At 37.1% G+C, this 11,607-nt stretch overlaps 1 protein-coding gene across 1 annotated transcript; it reads left to right on the forward strand.

The window, feature by feature from the left end:
• The first annotated feature begins 787 nt into the window (after positions 1-787).
• LOC128989073 (uncharacterized) lies at positions 788-9,503 on the forward strand. Its single transcript, XM_054410930.1, has 3 exons — positions 788-993; positions 8,676-9,213; positions 9,486-9,503. Exons 1-3 carry the CDS (start codon positions 788-790, stop codon positions 9,501-9,503), a joined length of 762 nt encoding a protein of 253 aa, XP_054266905.1.
• The last annotated feature ends 2,104 nt before the right edge of the window (positions 9,504-11,607 follow it).

Consider the following 11,607-nt stretch of genomic DNA (forward strand, 5'->3'; position numbering starts at 1 on the left):
GTATTCAGTCCAAAAATGTAATAAATTTGCTTGCGCGTAGGCCTACATATTTATTTCGTGATGATAAATAATTGGGGTGATAAAATACACTTATGTAGGCAGTCGCAGCAGTCGATGCCGGCGTAGCGCCTTGTTTTATCTATGCGCCTAGTTTCACGAACGCTAACCACGCATCGTGTAGCTAAATGAGCTGTAGTGTAGTGAGCAATCTAATATTTTACCACAGGCTCGTGGCTCATAGGCACTATGATCTGTTGAGTAAGTGAACCCTCTATTATATATATACTATTTATAATATTATTTACAAATCTCGTATAGACTATAATCTGTAGAGTAAGTGAGCTGTTCCCGCTAAAACTTAGATGTCTTGCAAGTTGCAATGCAATTACTGTTGGTTTTCCATCAGGCCTGCTTGTTGCTTGCTACGAATATGTTCTTCTTCCTTTTTTTTTACTCTCTTGTTTTCTTACTTATCTTTGCCGTTTGCCGTCGTTTCCGCAATCCGCGTTTGCCCAATGCCCAATACAATAACAATAACAGTGCCCAGTCCAGTACTACTGTTTATTTAGTAGTTATTTTATTATTTAATTTAGTCGTTATTTAGTTATTAAGTCGGTAGTTTGCTTCGTTTTGCTGCGTCGGCAGTGCCAGCCTTGCCTGTCAAGGTGTCAAGTGAAATTTGGATTGATAGACTAATTTTCCGTGACAAAACATCAAATAAGTTACATAGCCTAGTCTGCAAAGTTGTTTTCAAAACTCAAGTTAACCGTTTTTCGAAACTAAAAAAATGAGCGATAGCGACATCAATAGCACTAGTAGTAGTAGTAGCAGTAGCTGTAGTACTGACCCAGAACAAGAAGAATTAATGCAAAGGATTCTTCAAAATGCTGAATATATGGATCACAATACCATGATCTTAGTGTTGGCATACTTGCTGATTAAACGGAGGCGTTTGAGGAGATGTGATGACACTACAAGTGATGAAGACGAAGAGTGAGTATAAGCATAGATAAAACATGTTTTTATCTATGGTATATAAGCTATTAATTTAGTGAAGTTTCCTGGAATGAAGTAACTACCGGTGGATTTGAGGTTATATTAGGTAGGCTACTTATACCTGTTTACAATCCGACTGTGTTAACCCATTCCCTGGGTAGGCCTACAGTTTCTTAACTCGGCTACACTATAATTGATTGAAACTTTGGATTAGATTAGTAAACTTTCATACGATTATTTCACCATCAGCAAGTTTGATTGGTTAGGTTAGGTTATGATACTTAGGGGCGGTTCAAGAGCTCAGGACTATCGTAGTCTGAGCCCAGAATCCGGAAATAACCGGCATTTGGGCCGCGACTTAAAAAATCGGGTTCACGAGCTCGAGACTATATAACCCGCGGACCAAACTGATAGGCGGCACACAATTAGTGCAGGGATAAAACCCGGTTTTAAAAGTTAGTAGGTGGCACACAATTAGTGCAGAGATAAAACCCGGTTTTAAAAGTTGGGTTCACGAGTCCAATTACAGATAGTCCCGGCTTCTGATCATTAGTCCCAGTGGGTTCACGAGTCAAGTCCAAGCCCAAATGAGATGGTTCGGGCCCAAAAGAACAATGGTGTTTGGTCTCCAACTCAGACCTGGTAGGAGGCAGGTTTAAGGTGACATGATGCCGGTTTCATCTCATTAGCTCCTTTATTTGTATTATTTGTTATAAACTAATGTTTTAAATATGGTTCCTCATTAAATTCCGAACAATTGATCTTATTACCCACACCACCATATTAAAAAACTATGTAAAAATGGTAAAAAGGCTCATAAAACATGAAAAAAATCATCAAACAACTTAAAACGACAGATAAATTATGATGCACGTAACAAAGTAGTATCATAAGAAAGATATATTTACTGATAAACCCCATGTTATTACATTTTAAACGACAAAATTATGCGTAGAATATAAATATAGGCTAACCATATAACTAATCAGCCACAGTTAAACCATCATTATCTAACATAATTATCAAAAATAGTTTTTTGCCGTGGGAAACATCAAGCAAACCGTCAGTCGTTGAGTACGGTTCGCGGTGATATCACCGTCTCGTGTTGTAGGCTACTTACTGGTCGCCGTGTGTATTGAATATGACTATAAATTATCTACCTATACTGTATTATGTTAACAATTATGTACCATCACTCCACTACCTCGCATAGGACCAGCTCGTTATCATGACTAAAACCCTTTTATGACTTGATGAATCTAAAGATAGATTTAAATGTTCCAAAGATGCCGTCAATGAGTCATTTGAGGCATTCACTCCAAGGCACGGATTTCCCGACAACAAATTCCATTACCTACAGTATTCTAAGTTGAAAAAAAAAAAATGTTAGTTGCACTAATATATTTTGGCTGATGGCACTTTCCATCGAGAAACTGGCGATTTATTGGATGTTAGTAAAGCTTGGATGGTAGGTAGCTATTTGTTTGGTAATGAAAGCAGAATAAATCAAATTTTCAGTTCGAAACTATGCCCAAAGAAAAAAAAACAATGTTTTCCTAAATATAAACGCATTGTAATGAAACTGATTTTAAAAATCGCAACAACGGAAAATGTAAATTGAAAACCATAGCTGTCAACATAAATAATATTACGAGCTAACTACAGAATATTATTTTAAACATTTTACAGTTAGATTATTAAAGAGTAGCCTATAAGAATAACGGAAAGAATAGGCCTTTTCTTAGATTACAGCCACGATTAAAACCAGCACACACATACGATTTTTATATCTAATAATCAGTACCTCTAAATACATTTTAGTTTCAATAATTGTACCATTTAAATAAGTTTAGATAAAATTATCCTATCCAAAAATCATCATCCTAAATTATCGGGCATTTATGCAAAATAGGCATTCATCAGGTTATAAATACCCGGTTATTTTATGTCATGCATCTTAATTGAATTATAATAATGCAAACAGAAAAATATATTTCACTAAAGACTTCCATTATCTGATTTCATACAAACGTGGATTGTTGTGTTTATAAATCAATAAACTTAGATAGATTATCATAGGCGAGCATTGGACAATGAAATACGAGAAAAATAATCGTTTTGGACGTTTTGGTTCAGCCTTTTTTCACACGATCATCCTATTGTATGGAAGTGCGTATGTCAGCAGCAGTGGCTTCACATGTGTTTCCAGACTGTTGTTACTGGTTGTTACCAACGTTTCAACAGAAATTCCCTGTGAATCCCTGTCATTAGGCTCCGCTACGGATTTGGTCTCGACCTACACTGGGTCCGGCTTTCACATCATTAGGCTCTGACTCGTGAACCCGTTTTTTGGTCAGCGCTTAAATATAGTCCGGGACCAACGTCTGGTCGCGGACTATAAAGTCCCAGAGCTCGTGAACCGCCCCTTAGTTTAATTTTATAATAGATAGGCTAACTTACATTTTTAAATATCAATTATTAATCGATAGTTTCAATCAATATTAGTGTAGCCCAGTTAAGAAACTGTAGGCCTACCCACCCGTTCAACGGTTTTATTTTTACATTAAACCTAAAGGTAACTTTGTTGTCCAATTTTATAATTTATAAGTCTACAAATATTTTAAAATAGCTACTTTGCTCTAAATTTTATAAGGATTACAAAAATATAATAATATAGCCTATGGAATTAAGTTTGCAAATAAATAAGTTTCATGGGTGAAAAACAGATTTTGTACATTTAGCGTTTAACGTTCAACAATAGACAAATAGAATAACTATAGACCGTCAACTGTGCTGCGGTTAGCAGAAGTTTTGGCGTCCACCGCTAGGTTTGCTGTGTAGTTACGGTGCACACCGCTGCAGCATCTGCTGGTCGCATACGGCTCCTGCGCTCCCCACCTGCAGCGGTGTGCGCCGTAACTACACGGCAAACCCTAGCGGTGGGCGCCGGAACCTTCCTTTGACAGTCTCCTATTTATTCTGTTTGTCTATGGTTTAACTTAGCTAAGAATGCATAATCTAACCATAGCAAGAAAACTGGCGGATAATTTATATCAATATTTTATCATCCTACTTCTTCATGATCATCAACCAGCCCTTCAAAATCACTTAAAAATCTTCTTATAATGCACCACGTATATCACTACTTTTTATTTTTAAACACTAAAACAATGATAAACGTAATAAAACACATCAGTCATCGGTGCGAGGTTAACCAAGTTGTTTACAAATACGCACGTCAGCTGTCTGCTACAATATTTTCGGAACTAAAATGAAAAGCGTCTAGAAACAGATATCAGGAGAAAGCTTAGAATCTGCCGAAAAGAACGATACCAATCTCCATCCAGTTCAATCTGATTCAGTAAGTTAAGTCTCAGAGCCTTCACCGTAAACGATGTTTGTGTGTCGCAAAAGCGACGCATAACACCATGACAGGTGTGTTGTGCGTCAATTACGCGACGCTTAACACTCGGAGGGTTAAAACTAAGTTATTAAGTTAAATCTTGTTATTCTTCAGCACCTGAAACTTTGAAAGCAACATAGGCCTAAGTTATGTTTGGTATGGCTTCTGTAGAAGAGGCGAAGAACTAAATGAATTTAGGCCTAGGCTCATGGCTTAGGACACGTAGGCTAGTTGCATGCACTAGTTAAGTTACTTAGAGCCCAATTTAGTCTTCCCAGCTTAGGTGTTCTCACAGCGCTTCCTTTTTTTTTGGGCATATCTCCTATTTAGTCGTTAAGACAGTAGGCCTACAAACCCATGGATAATGCCCTACTTATTTCTGGGGCAAGGAATTTTACTTGTGTGAAGCTGCCAATAACTCACCAATAAGTAGTGCCCGCGCTTCTAAAAATCAATAAACGGCACTGTTTCGGGCAAATCTGGCCGCACTGCTTAATACCCATATGGTCACCAGGTAGAGGACACCTTAACTCATAAGTCAGTATCATGGTCGTATACCAGGAACACAGGAGGTCATAAAAAATGGGCTTAAAATGGCAAACTGCACACTGCAAAATCTACTGGTGGCCCTTTTGCGGAAAAATAAGGCCGCGCAGGGTAATACCCATATAGTCACCAGGTAGATGATAGCCTACCTTAACTCACAATCCAGTATCTGGTCGTATACCAGGAACACAGGAGGGTCATAAAAAATGGGCTTAAAATGGCAAACTGCACACTGCAAAATCTACTGGTGGCCCTTTGACCGAAAATATGGCCGCACAAGTTAATACCCATATAGTCACCAGGTAGATGATAACCTACCTTAACTCACAATCCAGTATCTGGTCGTATACCAGGAACACAGGAGGGTCATAAAAAATGGGCTTAAAATGGCAAACTGCACACTGCAAAATCTACTGGTGGCCCTTTTGCGGAAAAATAAGGCCGCGCAGGGTAATACCCATAGTCACTAGGTAGAGGACACCTTAACTCACAAGTCAGTATCATGGTCGTATACCAGGAACCCAGGTGAGATGAGGTATCATCTACCTCCTATCCTGTGTTACCTCTCATGTATTTCCTTTTCTATTCTGAGAGAACTAGGCCTATGTGGTGTACATCATGTTGAAACATATCTTTTGAAATTGCTATTATTACAGTATTTAAATCAATTACGGTTGGTTTTTATCTGAAAGACTGTTTAAGAGAAACAATCATTAGAGCCAAAAATCCTGTTTTATCCTACATCCTGTTTTAATTGCTCACATGTTCTAAAATTCCCATTTGTCGCATAAATATCCTCCGTATTGAAACACTTATTGTATTAGAACATATACAATCAGGTATAAGAGCTAACAAATACAATACTCGACATAAAGACTCCATAATAACATATAAACATCAAACACAATTTTTTGAAAAGAAACCTTCCTACTTCGGTCAATGATATTTCAATGCAATTCCAAAAGAAATTAAAAAAGAAAGTACAGTAACAAAAATAAATAAAAATAAGATTAAAAGAATATCTGATTAAAATAGCTCTGTATTCTTTTGACGATTTGTTTCACCTATTACAGTCAAACAACTGTGTATTGTCGGGACCACGTAAGTTTGCAGTTGGTGACAGCCAGTCAAAAGACAAGGCTAGTGCGACGTTGCCACATCGCCTGTTGACAACACAAATTAAATAAATAAATAAATAAATAAGGTCTTTATTCATGAGCGAATTTCAGTTACAAAACTGTTTTACAAATTGACTCAAGTCAGGACTTAAACTAAATAAAACCTCTTATAACTACGAAACAAAATAAAATTAGTTACAAACTCTTTAGGCGATTCTTAAAACTGTTGTAAGACAGTGCTTTTAGCTTGCAAGGAAGTGCATTGTACTGAGCCGGCCCGAAGTAAGAAAACCCCCTTCTCCCAGCATCAAGAACAACCCTTGGTATGTCAAGCAACAAGTCCTGTCTAGTTCTGCGCTCTCTCACGGCTGACCTCGCTTTCAGTTTTTCCTTCAAGTACTGTGGTGCCTGAGTGACCAGTGTTTTGTGGACGATACATGCAACCTGCTTATCACAGCTCTCTCGGATGGACATTGTATTTGAGATCCTACGGTGACTTGTTATATGATCATATTTTTTAAGTTTGTATACGAACCTTAGGGAGCAATTCTGTAGCCTGTGAAGTATTGTGATCTGTTCCTGTGTTAAGCTGTATCCAAAAACAGGTAGGCAGTAATTTAAAGTAGGGAAAATCAGGGATTTGACCAACCTCAACTTGATGTTTGCTGGGAGCAATGTTCTAAACCTATTAAGCACTTTTAATTTTCCAACAACGCGTTTGCTTATCTGTTTTACATGGCTAGAGAAAGTCAGCTGTGAGTCAATTGTCACACCAAGAATCTTAATGCTTTTGGAAGTTGAAAGCTCTGAGTTATTAACTGTAACTTTGATGCTATTTTTTTCCAGCTGCTCATAGATTGCTGTATTGGCAAAGTGTATAGCGGAACATTTTTCAGGGTTTAGCTTTAATCCATGATCCTTAGACCATTCACAAACCTTTGAAAGGTCACTACTCATATGCTGTAATGCCTCCCCAACCAAAGTAGGCTGGTATGATAAGAAGATTTGACAGTCATCAGCATAAGAATACATAATCCCGAAATCCAACACTGATTCAATACCTACTATATACAGATTGAACAAGATAGGACCAAGACAACTTCCCTGGGGAACACCGACTGTCTTTGCCACTGACGATGAGAGCTGATTGCCCACCTTTGTAATCTGTGATCTCCCGCTCAAATATGTGGTCATCCACTCTAGAGCCTTACAATCAAATCTAAAATATTTTAACTTTGAAATCAACAAGCTATGGTTTACAGAATCAAACGCCTGTGTATAATCTAACGACGACAATACGCTGCATAGCTTATTATTTTTGGCTTTGTAAATTTCATCAATCATGTTAAGCAAAGCTGTGCATGTACTGTGTCCCCTTCTAAAACCAGATTGGTTAACATCTAAAATTTGCTCTGCATCAATGAAATGCGTTATCTGGTCTACAACAACCTTCTCTAGGAGTTTTGACAACGAAGGCAACAATGATACTGGTCTAAAGTGTGAAACCATGGATGCATTGTTCGTCTTAGGAAGGGGGATTACCAGGCTATGTTTCCAACATTCTGGGAAACTACCCGTTCTTAATGACGTGTTTATTAGGCGTGTTATTACAGGGAGGCAGTAAGGGCTTAGTGACTTAATCATATGAATGTTGATTCCGTCTATTCCAGCAGATGCTGAAGTTATGCTATTCATGGCCATTTTTACTTGGCCTTCACTTACTTCAGAGAAACTAAAAGTCCCAGAAACGTGTTTAGCAATGTTAGATTTGTAATAGTTTAGAACATCAGGGTTAATATTATTAGCCTACCAGTTCCCATGGTGGCAAAAAAACTATTCATATCATCTGGAGCTAGTTTACAAGAATTAAGCAGTTTAAAATATACTTAGTAGTTTAAAATATACTAAGCATTTTCAAATCAGCTGGTATTATTAGATTTGGCAACACCGCACGGTTCTTATTGGTCCATTCAAAACCATATGGTAAATAGGCTCCTCCCTCAACTGCAAACTTACGTGGTCTCGACAATAACTTTACAGTCTCCTGCATAGAGTGGATGAGATTGTCACTTGGGCTAGTTTGAGTTGTACAACCTGACACTATTCAATGTATTTATATATGTACAAAATAATGAATAAATAAGTTTGAATTGAATTGAATGGGCATTTATATGTGTATGTTTTTGGTAGGCATATGGTAGGACTATTAATATTATAGGCCTACATTTGACTAGTTCAGCTATAGGTCGACCCCTTAGAAAAGAACCTGCATGCCAATGCTAATGGCATTAGCGCGCAGGTTCTTTTCTAAGTGGTTGACCTATAGTATAAGAATATTTTATGATTTTTTTCTTTCATTTCGATTGTTTTTGTGTTGGCTCTCTGGTTGTGGTCTGCTGGTCAGTACCACATCTTAAAAGTATTTACTGCTATTGACAATGCGGTAATCTAAGACCTAGATGGTAATGGTCCGTGTACAATAATTAAAAATACTTGTTTCCAGTTTCACCCAACCAAAACAATAAATAAATCTTTTACAGTGTTAAAAGAAAACATTTGCTAAAAAAAACTCTCACAAGTTGAACACTAATTTAGTTGTGTAACTTTTCCAGGGAGGAAAATCAACATGGAATGTCTTCTCAAGTAGCTTTACACAACGGAAACTCAGCATTGCAAAGTAGACAAGTTACAACCCGGGCCACGAACCAAACTTCTCAAAGAACCAATTCAAGACAAACTGCGCCAGCAAAGTTATCAAATGTGGCCAAGTCAACTGGAACATCTGGGCAGTCCCAGTCAAGACTAAGAACAGCAGAGGCAGGAACCTCGAGACCAATACTGAAGCAGCAAGGACCGAGCAGAAGTCAAAATATACTCAGTCAAAGGGGGCAACATTCAACTGCCAAACATGTGCCTCAGAGTTCTCAGCTTACAGTACAAAATTTGGCAGCTCACAATGCCAAATATTCATCAAAACATTCAAATGACAATAAAAGCAGAAACTCACCGCAGTTCACCTCACTGCATCAGGGAAGTCGTACTACTACTAATGCCAGAGAAACTTCCAAAATATCATCCTTCATGGGCGGGATCCACAGACTACCGGAGAAAGGTGTCAAACGCGAGCATGAGCAAGACGATCAGTGCAAGGTAAGACATTTATTTAAAATCTATTTTGCCATGACATGTATGGTGTTGATTTGAACTATTCGAGACAGTTTTACGAGTATAGCGAGTAACAGTATTCCACGGCAAGTCGAACTGCTAACCCACTGGTGCTTATATAGTTAGTCTAATCTCACCTGCGAGCACAAGTGTGGTGCTTTAGTACAGCACTCGTCTGTTCGGCCGACACTGACAAATGTGGCTGGGTTGTCAACTGACAAGAGATAAGTGCTGACGTCTTTCCACATGTACTGCAGATTCCCGTACCGGTATAATCCAAATTAAGCTTTCTTAATATGTTGCTGGTGGGAGGGCCCACCTTTACCCTTAAACAAGCGATGTCCGTCTTTGTAATTTTAAGGTCTACTGTAGTATTTTTTACAAAAAAAAACCTAGCCTTTTTTTTTCTTTTGTTGACCAGTACGTCTCTTGTTGGAATTTGCTTTGAAAGGATTATTTACCACAATTGCCGTTATTTTGGTAGCAGTGGCGTCCAGGATATGATCTAAGATGGGTTGATTTAGACGTTAGTCTTAGGTGTTCAAGTTACAAAGTCTGCAAGCTCGACAAAATCAGTAATTGAACACTGATGGCTGGTTAAATACAGTTACGTTAATTTTTATTCGAAAACTGGCTACATCTTTATTATGGGAATTTAATAGGTACTTAGTTCTACTGTATTCATAGTTCAAGATATAGGCCTAGCGCAATTTGTGGGCCAACTAAAGAACTTTTTAAATGAACAAACTAAATCGCCGGACCTTATTTCCTTAACGGCAAACACTGTTACCGGTTTCTCACGAGACGTTTATAATTTCACCGTGATCGTGGGAGATGAGATGATATCCCCACAAAGATGTTCCCCACGATTGCTCCGCAATCATGTAAGATGTCTAACGTTTTTGTCGTGATAATTCAACAATTTGCATTCTCTTAAATCAATAGGCTACCTACCAAAGCCCAGATAGATTCTTCCCCAACCTGATTTCATCATGAGACCCGAATGTCAACATTTTAGCAAATTTCCCATGTAGGGAATAAGCTATTAATTTACTGTTTTAAGGTTAAGTGGGGTAAGTGTATGCCCTAAATCACATAGTACAACCATAGTCAAAGGACAACTTTGACCACATATCTAGGTACTTATTAATACGCAAGCAGGTTTTTTGTGACAATTACTCCTCCGAAACTCAAACCGATAAAACTCGAACCGATTAACATGTTTTTGGTGTCATTGGAAAGAGCAAGAGCGTAACGTGAAGTTGTGCAAGAAACTTTCTTTTTAAGGAAATAATTAGAGATTGAGGCCCTGGGTCCCTTTAAAGTTTCACATTTCTCCATAAGATTAACATTGTTATGAAACTCCAGCTGTTGTCAGAATTATATACAATACAATTATATACAATTAATCTTATCTTATCTTATCTTATCTTGTATTAATTAAGAAATTATATAAAATTACAATATTAAAGAGGTTGCACTAAAAGGAATACAAAATATAACATCAGAGAAGGAGTTTGAGTGCTGTTTGGTTGAAGTAATAGTTGAAAGCATGTCTTTTGTACTGATGGTGTATATAGGACTCCAGAATATAAATACAATGATCCTTTTTTATCCAAACTAGAAACTACACTAGATATATTGACTAAGAAATATGAAAACATCATTATAGCTGGAGATGTAAACATAGATATTTTAAATCATAACTCATTGTATTATAGATTTTTGAGCATTTTGAGATGTATAATATGTCATATAAAGTAAATTTTCCTACTAGGGTTACACTGAAAACTAGATCAGCAATAGACAATATTATCACTAATATAGATCATGTGCAATTAATTGTAACCGGAATCATTACTCATGTGTCTGATCACGATGCACAACTTCTTGAAATTGTGGATTTAAAAGTAAGATAAAAAGAAAACAAAGAAAAGGCACAGAAATTTACAGAGAATAACTTAAAAACCTTTCTCAGTGATTTAGGCAATGAGACTTGGTATGATGTTTACCAGTCATCTGTAGATAAAAAGTATGATGCATTTTTTTCTATTTTTAGTTACATTTTTGATGTTAATTTTCCCAAAGTTTTAAGTGCAGATAGTGGATATAGTAAATGTAAATGGAATCAAAGGAGTTATTTAAAAAAAAGAGTGAGATAAATGAACTGGAAAAGCTAGGTAGGATAAGACAAAATTTTGACACATATCAAAAGATTAAGGTTAAGAAAAAGGAACCTAAAAGAATCAATACACCAAGCCAAACAAACATTTTATAATGAGAAAATAAAACACTCTTCTAATAAAACTAAGGCAACGTGAACATAATTAAAAGTGGAAATAAAGCTTAACTCAAAAAGTGATTTTACCAGCAACATAC

The sequence above is a fragment of the Macrosteles quadrilineatus genome, unplaced genomic scaffold (genome assembly GCF_028750875.1).
Source record: "Macrosteles quadrilineatus isolate MER2022 unplaced genomic scaffold, UCM_ALF_1.0 Scaffold_3__2_contigs__length_128488019, whole genome shotgun sequence".
NCBI classification, from domain to species: domain Eukaryota; kingdom Metazoa; phylum Arthropoda; class Insecta; order Hemiptera; family Cicadellidae; genus Macrosteles; species Macrosteles quadrilineatus.